Source organism: Hydra vulgaris, chromosome 14, assembly GCF_038396675.1.
Source record: "Hydra vulgaris chromosome 14, alternate assembly HydraT2T_AEP".
Lineage (NCBI taxonomy): Eukaryota > Metazoa > Cnidaria > Hydrozoa > Anthoathecata > Hydridae > Hydra > Hydra vulgaris.
The window spans coordinates 8,626,747-8,639,741 of NC_088933.1; the positions used below are offsets into that span (position 1 = coordinate 8,626,747).

General features: G+C 29.8%; 1 protein-coding gene across 1 annotated transcript; it reads right to left on the reverse strand.

Moving 5' to 3' along the window:
• Positions 1-11,332: 11,332 nt before the first annotated feature.
• On the reverse strand, positions 11,333-11,719 carry LOC136090888 (protein GVQW3-like). The gene has a single exon (XM_065817864.1). It carries the CDS (start codon positions 11,717-11,719, stop codon positions 11,333-11,335), a length of 387 nt encoding a protein of 128 aa, XP_065673936.1.
• Positions 11,720-12,995: the final 1,276 nt, after the last annotated feature.

A 12,995-nucleotide genomic window follows, 5' to 3' on the forward strand; every position in this document is an offset into this window, starting at 1 on the left:
ACATTTCTTACAATTGTTGTTAGAATGGCAGCCCTGGTCCAAAAGCAACAACACTTCGTCAACCGTTGCGTGACTAACGATTCTGACTGACTTTAGTTGTTTTAGGCGATGGTGAAAGCGCTGTAGGACTTGCTTGGTCGTCGGCAGCTGCTTCAAACTTGAAAGTGGTTCTAAATCAAATAGTCCAATCAAATGTAACTCGCTCTAGCATGTGTCAAATTTGATGCCATTGATGTCTCAAACTCTAAAAACATTGAAAGCAGAACTTGTAACCGGCTGATTAAGAATAATGTTGACTGCTGGCCTTTGAAACTCACATATACTATCACTGGTACTCTGTGCCTATTGTTACTTGTCTACCAATAAAAATTATTTAAACTTTTGTTATTGCTACTGAAGTCACCAGTTAACCAGATTACTTAAATACTAATACTTACATTAGTTAACATTCATAATGATATTAGTTAAGTTTAAAGAAATTAAAATATATATATATATATATATATATATATATACATGCATATATATATACATATATATATATATATATATATATATATATATATATATATATATATATATATATATATATATAATATATATATATATATATATATATATATATATATATATATATATATATATAGTATATATATATATATATATATATATATATATATATATATATATAGTATATATATATATATATATATATATATATATATATATATATATATGTATATATATACACACACATATATATACATAAATATACATTTAAATATTTACATATATATATATATGTATATATATATATATAAATATATATATATATATATATATATATATATATATATTTATATATATATATATATATACTTATTTATTTATACAAATTGGTAATTTCCACAATATACAGAGATCTTGTTTCTAATTTTTATAAGAATGTCTCTGCAATAAAAACCATCAGTTATAACCCAATTGGATTATAACTGATAAGGTAATGTTCTAATTTCATCTTTATACAAAAAATAGCATTGAATTTAAAGAACCAAGACATAGTTCTTTTAATTTGTGGATGTCATTTGGTGTTAATTTAGCTTTTGTTATAAGATCAGTTATATCATTGTTAAGATATTCAATTATCACGGTTATGGGTTTATATGATACTTGTATTTCATCTGGACTGACACACCAGGGTTTTGCTTCATTGATAATGATGTAGAATTTATCTAGCGTGTTTTATTTTTGTTTAGAGTAGGTTGAATAGTTTTAACAAGATATTTTGATGCTCCATACGCAGGAGTGCCAATGGTAGAAACTACTGGTTGTATTGGATCATTGAGGGAATATAATTAGATGGATATAACTGGAAATTTTTTACCAAATTTCAACCGTTAAGCATGTAGCTATGTATGGAACCTTAGTTGGCCCAAGACAGACTTTTATTCAAAATTGCAAATCAGGAAAGTGATCCCAAATCATTTGCAATATTTTTAAAATATTTTACAAAAGTCCCTTTAATGTAAATATTTATTTAACAAGGAAAGATAGATCTTTTACATTTGCTGTTATTTGATGATGAAAGCGTTTATAGAAAAAAATGCAATTATTTTAATGTAAGTAAATTTTTATAGTTTTATTTAAAAATAGTTTTTAATAATTCAAAAATTCTATTGACGTGAAGCTTGCTTTTATACTGGCTTCATGGTCGTTTAAACGGGACAAGTCATTATATGCAAGCGCAGTAAAAATTTAAGAAAATTTAGAGTTTTTAAAAATAGGTACAGCTCGTAGAAACGAACTTTTCTAGTTTGATGACTGTTTATTTATAATTATTTCTATATAAATTACCACTTTTAACTCTTTTTATGGCTGAAAATATAATATCTTGGTTGCATAAGAAAATAACTCAAATAAGATTTTCTAAGAAATTTAGCATATATATATTTATGTATATATATATATATATATAAATATATAGATATATATATGTGTGTGTGTATACATATGTTTACAAATATCATTACATATAAATGCATATATGTGTGTATATATGTATTTACTCACAATCACATACATTCATATCTCATATATTTTTTATATGCATACACACATTTTACATACATACACACTACATATACACTTTTATATAAACGTATACACATTTTAAATATACTCTCATTTATTATATGTGAGCTATGTCTGTATATATGTGTGTTTATATGAATGTATTCATGTAAATATAATATTATTCGTATATATACATATATGTATAAATATGTATATTTATATACATCCAAAACTCTAAAGTATACTATTTAGACATATCTCCATGTAAAACAAAAAGTTCCACAATCTCAAGCTTTTTTCAAAATAAAGCAATTACATGATTGTACACAAATTATTCATGTAACATATAAAGTAAGTCTCTTCAAGTAACATATAAAGTAAGTCTCTTCAAAATGTTCGATCAAAAAAACATCCAAAATAAACAATGCTAATTTTGGTCTATGTTGCAATATTATTATTTGTTTTAAAATTCTTAAGCATAACTTAAACCTATTTTAATTATAGGAAAAATCTAAAATTTTTACTCAAATAAAGAGGTTGTTCCTTTACTTACTTACAACCTATCAAGTTCTCAGTTTTTTAAACTTCTTTATATTGAAAAAATATCAAGTTAACAAAGTAAAGATTTTGCTCAATTGTAAAGAGGCATTTTAAAACGGTTACATTAAATTGTTTTTCACTCTTGGTTTTTACTTTCCTTTTATACAGATATTTTTTTTATACTTATATCTCTCTGCATTTACATCAACTGACTAGTATATTTTAATGCAAAAAATTGTACATGCATACATTGACTGACAAGTTTGGGGTTATTTATGCTCACATATAAGATTGTTGCTAGGTCCAAGGCGGACGATGCCGGTAGCGAGCACTTCTATTCTTAAGAATAAAGTTATATATATATATATATATATATATATATATATATATATATATATATATATATATATATATGCATACATACATACATACATACACACATACACACATGCATACATGCATACATGCATACATACATACACACATACACACATACATACATACATACATACATACATACATACATACATACATACATACATACATACATACATACATACATACATATATATATATATATATATAAATATATACATACATACATACATACACACATACACACATGCATACATGCATACATGCATACATACATACACACATACACACATACATACATACATACATACATACATACATACATACATACATACATACATTACATTACATTACATACATACATACATACATACATTACATTACATTACATACATACATACATACATATAATATGTGAAAAGCTAACATAGTTAATAGCATATTTTTAAACACATTTAATCGAAATTGGAACTCAACATCTAAAAAGAACTTGATCATTTAAGTAGATCAGTTGCTAAAAGGAATAAAACATTACATCAACGTATCCTATATTCATCTCTCAGCATACATGTCCTTTGTAGCAAAAAAATTATGAATGAAAAAAGATTAAATTCAAAATTGAGAAAAAGGACCTTAACCAATTCTTAATATTGTCTGTTATTTGTTTGCTAAGCGGAAGCGTAGCTTACCAATAGCAGACAAAGCCTAGGAGATAAATAAAATTAATCTGAAAAGCCGCTATATTTTTAGGCTTATTTCCATTAAAGTCCTAATAAAAATGCTCAAATCAATCCCTACTTCTTCCTTAAAACATCCCTATGTCTTGAAAGAGGCGGGTGTCCCTACTTACTCTTTGCCTTAGTTACTCCTCTGCCACAACCATCTCGGTTCGCGGTATGCGTTGATTAAATAAATTGATAAAATGATCTATTTAACATGCATTAAGTAATAACTTTAAATAGCCGTATTTCAGTATTATAACATTTCTTTATTCACTAAGTGTTTACGAACTCAAAATTTCATTGCAAACCCGTGGTTTTTTAATGTATCGAGGGCTTGGAGCCAGAACGGCGCATGTACACTTTTCAACAATTTGAGAAAATTTGATTCAAAATCTTACATTCGTTCTGGCTCCAAGCCCTCGATATGCTATGAAATGGTTCCTAAGTATATAATAGTCGGGTACCTGTATTTGGGAAAATATTTAAGAAAATAAATTACTAGTTGAGGGGTGGGGAATATATATAATATATAAAGACTTGGAGGCCCTACCTACAAATGATAAGCACAAACGAAGATGTAATTTGTTTTTTGCTTTTGTAAACATTCAAACTGTGAGATATTCTTACTTTGGAATTGTCGTTTTTGTTTTTAAAATCGTTGTTTTTAAATTATTTGAGTATTTATACATCTAAATACAAATACAGATCGTAACTACTATTCTTCCTGTATTTAGATTATCCAATATTAACCTTTTGTCTCTGCTTAAAATGAATTTAGCAACCTTGATTATAGACAGAAAATCGCATTGTTGGATGTACCAGAAATAACTTTTATGTGTCTTTTGATAAAAGCATTTCTGACTTTTATAGTTGTATTTAATGCTTGGTTACTGCTTACATAAGCTTTTGTAGTAAATAAAAACAAAACCGGTTAAAATAAAAGATCCTTGAAAAAGAACATCTATTTAATTTATAGGTATAATAAATTTAAAAGTTAAAATAAAAAATATATTATTACTCTAGGCCCTTCACTTTTTAACTCAACTACTTATCTACCATCTTTAGCTACCTTTTGCTTAAGAGCATAGAGTGCGGTATCTTCAACTATTCTTGAAATACCATTACCCACTGTGGTAATGAAAATTGAAGAATCTCTAACTAAATAAGTTTGATGTTGTTGATGTTGGCAATGATTCTAAAGCCAATAAAGACGATGAAGCTAAATTAGAAGCAAATGAAGATATTATCATCGACATCAATGGGACTGTTTGTGATATTGATTTATCAATACAAATACTCATTAAATATTAGTATGTAAAACATATTCTTTAATTACATTCAACTTTATTTTACATTTACACTCGAAAGTTAACATATTTAAAAGAGAATTTTTTTTGGTCACCAAATTTTTAGGTAATATAAGCTCTTTACATTTTGGATATAAAATTTCTTTGAGTTTGTTTACTTTTATATTTTCTACTAGGCAGAAAAAGCAAAATGAGTGCTCTCATTTTTTTAAAGTGAGTAAAACTGATTGTTTTGGTATTTTACCAATGACAAGTTTGTAAATAAAGAATAAAATTTCCTTTTTTAATTCTTCAATATCTATTTCTGAGTCATATTCTGTCACGATGCTTTTTTTAATGTACGCAATCATTGAAAATTACCAGACATTTTCACCAATAGCAGGACAATCAATAAACTTTTTATTTTGTTTAAGTTATTTTTCAAAAGTTAGACTTTTACTGAGTTTTAATACCTACTGACAACCATAGCCTTCATTATAAAGAGGTTTCAAATAAAGTGTTGTCAATCTTTTGATAATATTGTTTACGATTTTATTACATAAAAATGTTGGTTTTTTTTGCTTGGTTTGTTCCAACAGCGTAATTTATTTTCTTAGCGAAATATCTACAAACCCTACAAAGAATGTTTAAATTCTTGTTATTGATCTCCATCTAAAAAAAAGAAAAGTTTTTAGGTTAGTGTATAACCAACAAGCTTTAACTGTTAAATGATGTTTATATTCATTAACTAAATTAAAACAATAAATTAATAATAAACTTCATACTAAATTAAAGATGCTATTTAAAATTAAATTAAAAAAGACATCATTCATTTTATATAACGGCATTACATAGATCATTTAATAAAATGTTGTTATTTATGGCAATTGTTAGATTTAATTTTTGAACAAGAAAAAAAATTGGGTGCTAAGATTATTTAAAAGTAATAAAAAGATAAAAGATTTATAAAAACAAAATTATAAAAAGTTTTAAATTTTACCGCTCATAAAAAAAGTAAAAAGCCTTACAAATCTATAAATAAATCAAAGTGAAAAAAATTTTTAAGTAAATCTGCATCATTCATAAAACTAACGGGTGGTTACTAAAAATCCGGACCAACTGAGTTTTAAATACCACTAGCTAAATCCATGCTTATATCCATTTTAAAGCTTATTTAATTCTCTATAAGTTAATTTACTTGTTTTTAGATAATTAATAATAGTTAAGAAAATAATGATGGCCAAGCAAGAAGAGGTAAGAAAACGGTTCTATTTGAGTAATAAATTGCAAGGTAAAAAATTCACAGTAGCTCACTTTAATGCTGAAAAAGTTCCAAGAAGCACTATCTATGATATAATCAAACGTGTTAAGAATGATACTTGGCACAAAAGAGTGCAAGGAAGTGGTCGTGTGGCCAAAATCATGGCCCCTAAGGGTATCAAGCGCCTGAAAACCATATTTGATCACAGTGACCGAGTTTCGATGAGCAAGCTGGTCGAAAATATGGATGCAGTCGTTCACATATCATTAAAACTCTTGCCAAGTACACTGCCATCAAAAGTTATACAAAACAGGGTATACCTCCTCGACAAGAGAACCAGAATGAGCGGATCAATACCGGCATTGATCGTCTTTATCGTGATTTTTAAGGAAAATTGGTCATCCTTGACGACGAGTCTTACTTTACGCTGTCACACTCAACAGTTAATGGAAACACCACGTACTACTCTAGTAACAGACTTCACCATGTGTTAAATTTCGCAAAAAGCTCAAGTTCGAACCCAAGGTGCTTGTCTGGCTGGCCGCTTTTGACAAAAGTATTTCAAAGCCATTTTTTGTCCCCAGCGGCCTTGCAGTCAATAAAGCCATCTATGAAATTAATTGTATAAAGAAAAGATTAGTGCCGTTCATCAACGCTCATCATGCCAATGGTAATTATATATTTTGGCCGGACCTGGTGTCATCGCACTATGCCAAAACCGTGACCAACTGCTATGAGACTCATAACATCAATTTTATCAAAAAAGTTGACAATCCGCTAGCCGTACCGGAGTTTTGTCCAATAGAAGACTTTTGGGCTATTTTGAAACCTAAAGTGTATGAGAGTAACTGGAAAGCAAAAAACGTGAAGCAACTACAAACTAGAATGAAGCTTTGCCTGAAAAAAATGACCTTAACCTTGTATTTTCACTTTTTGGGTCAACTCGTGTTAGAGATGGCCGAATTCGAAGAAAAAGACTGGTTGAAGACAAACTTAATTAAAATAAATAAATAACTAAAAACTCTTTTTAATGATAGTTTTATTTAATCTCTACCATAAAAACTATGGGAGTAATTGCCCATGAAAGTTTGTCCGGATTTTTAATTACCACCCGTTATGTTCTCTATTTATTTGACTTACATTATAAATAAATTAAATTACCAAAACACTACTGACAGCCCAAAAACTGGTTATCTTCGTAGAAATTCATAAAAAAACGCTAAGAGTAATAAAAAATTGGTCGTCAACTAAAAATTAAATTCGCAGCAAAGGCCCGAAGTCCAAAAATTTTCATAATCAAACTGCGCTTGCGTACAACAACTTGTCGTTTATTTAGTGAGTATGAACGACCGTGAGTTAAACAGCCGTGATCAGCTTGGATTTTTTATACTATGAATAATCCAAATAATTGATCGTTTAATGATTCAAGTATTAATTAAAGTTTAACTTAAATAAAGTGTAAAACTACATCATTCTAATTTGGATTGTATATTATTACTAATAACAAATTAAATTATTATAAAACATAACTAACAATACATCAACATCATTTAGTAACCATGAGCGAGACTAGATTTTTTCAAACCGAGACGAGACCGAGACGAGAAAATAGTACTTCTCGTGAGACCGAGAACGAGACGAGACGAGAAATTTAACAATTTTTGAAAACAAATTTAATAAAATCAAGTAAAAACAAAAAAATGTAAACATGGTTTTGACAAATAGACACAAATGACATTTGTCAAATGTAAACAACTTTTTCAAATATTAATTCAGAATTTTTTTGCCAAACCTTTCCAACAAGACAATGTTTTCTCTGATTAAGATGATTTGTTCTATTTTTTCTGGGTGTAAGTTGTCTCTGGATGATCGGACGACATTTCCACCTGAACTAAAAACTCTCTCTGATTTATTTGAGCTTGCTTGAATAGCTAAAATTTGTCTAGCTAATGAAGAGAGTTCTGGCAATGTATTTGAATGCAATTTCCACCAATCAAGAATCGGAAAGTCTTTTTTGGCATCAGGGAGATATTCATACTGGCACATTTTGCTCAAAATAGGATTCAGTTTAGATGTTGGCTCTTGTGTTTCAAGTCTGACGTTTAACTTGCGCTTCAGTTTTGAATTAGGGGACAAATCTGCTGAAAGGACTCTGGTAACAGGTTGGCACTCAACATTATCCTTAACCTGTGAGGCTAACCATTCTTTAGTTGTTTGAAATTTTTTGAAGAGCTTCAAGTGAAGTCCCTTTAAAGCAGGATTTAAGTAGTTTGCTGCAGCACAAAATAAGTTTCCAGTGTGACAAAGAGGAAATCTTTTCTCAATGTAGCTTTTCAAGTTTTTTGCATACACGACACCGTAGCCATTTTTTCCATCTGTCTCAATAAATTGATCAATTTTGTCATGGATTAAATAAAGAGAATCGGCGACAGTGTTAGTTTTTGCAATAGACTCAGCCGACCACGTTTCTGTAGCTTCTTTAAGTGGTGCCAAAATTTCTACTGCTCCCTCGATTGATTTCCACTGTGATGTACTGATGGTCTTTGAAGAAAAAATATCTTCATTTGCACATAAGCTGATAATTGCACTCTTTAGATGTAGGACAGAAGCTATGCAATCCAGTTCACTATTCCATCTCGTGTCAACAGATTGGCGTAACTGTCTAAAATTGATTCCTTGAGCGTCTGATTCTGATTCAAGCAACTCAGCTGCAACATTTGACTGGTGAGTTAAAGAAGCCGAATCTTTGCATGTTTGCAACGCATCATCCATTCCAGCAGTCATTCCAAATGAGTCTCGAACTGCACATTGCAAAATATGATTGTTGCACAATTATTGGTCAAGGCGCTTTGACAATTTGACTGCAAGTTTCATGTTTCTTGCCTGGTAATTCACGCAGTACATTGGCAAATCAGCAGGCAAATTTAGTTCTGCTTTCCTTCAATTAAGATACTTGTGTGTCTGCCTGGGAATTGTTGGACGTGGGATGTCCAGTGATGTAGTCTCCGATTTTCGTCAATAGCATGAAAAGTCCAAGAGATGTAGCTGTCCTGAGCTCTAGAAGTCCAAAGGTCAAAAGTAAATGCAGCACTTTTTAGATTTGGCGTAATTTGTTATAATGCTCTTCATTCCAGCTTGAACTTCTCTTGACCGAATTGAAAGCTTTCTTGAATATGTTGTTCTGTGATGAAGGCTCAGTTTAGGGTTTGCAATGTCAAACAATTTCTTGAAACCTCTTCCTTCGACTGCTGAAAAAGATGCCAGATCAGTGCAAAAGTAATCCAGCATTGCAGAGTCAAACTGTTTTCAAATGGAATTGTCTTTGTCATATTTTAATTAGATTTTAAAAAAAAATCTAATTAAAAAATCTAATTAAAAATCTAATTTAAAAACTTAATTTGTTTTTGTCAAAAACAAATTAAATTTTTAATTAGAAGTCCCATTTTTCACGAGAAACGAGAACGAGACGAGATCTCACTCATGGTTATCATTTAGAAGTACAAATTTTCATTGGCATCTGTCCATTTCAGGCGAACTGGTCTTAACTTCCGTCGTAATAAAATAAGTTTGCTATCTAAATAAAATAACCAATGAAGCAACTGGTTTTCGATTAGTTGTTTTATTAACTAAAAAATGTATGATTAGGAAATTGTATCTTACCCTCGTGTGGTTTTTTTTGCACCAAGCATAAAAATATTAGTCTGAAACAAATTTAACGCATCAAAAAAAATACAATAGAAAACCTAAATTATGAAATTAATGTAATAGAAAAAGATCAACGATTTTTAAAATGGAAAAGGCAAAAGCGTGAATTAGATTCCATTACGCTCCAAAAAGAAGTAATTCAGAAAATATTTCAGCCTTTAAAAAGGCTGGCTTGACGAAATAGAAGAAGCAAGAAATGTGGAAAGTCGAAGTCAAGGTTGATCTTATGATCATAAAGTTGAGCCTTAAAGCTTAGTGACGATAAGAAAATTCTTAAAAAAAATAAAATACACACATGACAAGTATAAAGATTTAAAACAAAATTTTGAATCAAACCCAAAACAATTTAGTAATAATGACAATCAAAGAGATATTATGGAAGAGTTAGAATTCTTGAATAAAAATGACGAATTTTGTAAAAATATAATAAATTAAGAAACAACCTAAACTGCTTATTTTGCATCTTTATTCTTATGTAAATACGTTTTATGTACTTTAACAAGAATCAAAAGTTTTACTTTGACAGTTAATTTATTGATATTAATTTAACTTGTTTAATATGTATTATTATATATTATAGATAACCTAAACATCAAAAACATTTCGAACATGTTTTTTTTTTTATTACAGAAACATACTACTGTGATCAAAAAGTAAGGTGAATTTTTTATAAAATGAAAAATCTTTATTTATTCTTCCAAATCCGTATCGCCCCCCTAAAAATAATCCCCCCCCCGGCCCCAATGCACTTTTGCCAACGTTTTTTCCAGTCTTCGAAGCATGCCGAAAAGTCCTCGGTAGGGATAGCCTTCAATGCGCGTGCCGATTCACGTTGGATCTCTTCAATGGACTCAAAACGATTTCCCCGGAGTGGTCTCTTGAGCTTTGGGAACAGCAGGAAGTCACACAGTGCTAAGTCGCGCAAATACGGTGGTTGTGGAGCAACATGGGTAGAGTTTTTGGCGAAAAACTCACGAAGAACCAGTGCTGTGTGCAAAGGCGCATTATCGTGGTGCAAAATCCAAGAGTTATTGGCCCATAATTCCGGTCTCTTTTTGCGAATAGCTTCAAGCAAACGTCGCATAACGCTTAAATAATATTCCTTGTTGACAGTTTGGCCAGTTGGAAGGAATTCGTAGTGCACGACACCACAATAATCAAAGAAAACAGTCAACATGACCTTGATTTTTGAGCGACTTTGACGTGGTTGCTTCGGTCTCGGCTCGCCTTTTTCACGGTATTCACTCGATTAGTCGGTTGTTTCAGGGTCGTATGCGTAGACCCAAGTCACATCGCCAGTAATAATTTGTTTGTAGACGTCTTGATAGTCAGAAAGCATTGCTTCACACGTTTTAAAGCGACGCTCTTTTTCAAAGAAATTGAGAAATTTCGGCACCAAACGTTATTTGAGTCTTCTGAGGCCCAAATGATCCTTCAAAAATTGCTTGCACCGACCCAAATGATATTCCAACCATGTCAACAAGGTCTCGAATGGTTAACCGACGATTTGCAAGCACCAATTCTTTGATTTTGTTGATGTGGCGATCATCAATCGAAGTCGATGGTCGTCCGGAGCGTTCCAAGTAATCAACACGTTCTCGGCCTTCTTTGAAGTCTTTGTACCACTTGTAAACATTTTTTTGAGACATAGTCTCTTCACCGAAGGCCTTTTGCAACATTCGATACGTTTCAGCTGCAGAAATATCATTCCGCAAACAAAATTTAATAGCACTTCTTTGCTCAACAAAATTAGACATCGTGAAAATTGCCGAATGCACTTTTGGTACTTCAGAAACAAGCGTAAACAAAAAAAAATAATGATGAGTTTGACATGTAATTTGGCGCAAATGTTAATGACATTCCTACCAACTTAAAAATAAAAAAGATTGGACGATTCGAATAAGGCGGGAAGTTTAAATTAAAAATTTACCTTACTTTTTGATTACAGTAGTAATTTTGAAGTTATTTTTAAGAAACTAATACTTAGAAATTATTTTAGAAAATAAATTTTACACTTTTTGCCTAAAATACCTAGAGGTTATTGTAGTTTATGTGCTTAAATGCTAGGGTTTTAATTAATGGTTATTTTAAAAAACTATCAATTCTACTAAAGTTTGTGTTAAAAGGTAATATGAAGACTTCTACCCAACATCGTAAAAATTTAACGACCAAGCCAAGTTTAGCATTTAGCTTCTATGCAATTTAGCATTTCTTTTTCTATTCCATAATTACATAACTTTGATATTAATCTCTTATGAGGCACTCTATCGAATGCTTTTTAAAAATCGGTATATAAAATGTCTACTGAATTGCCTATCATTAGTTGGTATGTTGTAAATTCTAAGAATTCGAGTAAATTTGTTATAAAGTTTTTACCTTTTAAGAAACCATGTTGTTGATTGCAAAAAAAATTACTTGATTCTAATTAATGTTTTAAGTTATCACTTATTATTTTTTCGAAATTTCAAATTATGGATATTATAAATATTGGTCGATAGTTAATTGCTTGCGGTATATATACTTCCATTTTTAAATATGGGACTATCATTTGCAATTTTCCAGAAATCAGCAAGATCACTATTTATTAAACTCTGTTGATAGATAATTGAAAGTGGTATTGAAAAACTTTCAGAGCGCATAAAGATAACAACACATAAGAATTTACTTCATCATACCTACTGGATTTATTTATGTGTAATTTTGAAAAATATGATTTCACAAGTGTTTGATCAACAACCATTTTGCTAAACTTGCTATTTGCTTGTATTTCAAATTTCCATCATTTGCATTTTCTTCTTTTATTTTAACAGAATGAAAAACAGAATTAAATCATCACCAATACTAGGTTTGTAAATGTTGAACCAATATTATTATTAAGTGCTCTTATATGATTTTTTATTTTTTGCTTTTTTCTTATATATGAATATAACAGTTTGGGTTCTTTTTTTACCTGTTTTACTGAATTTCATTCGTAATTTTTAACAGAGTTAATTTTTTGCTTTAGAATGTTTCTATTCATTTTATTATATTTCT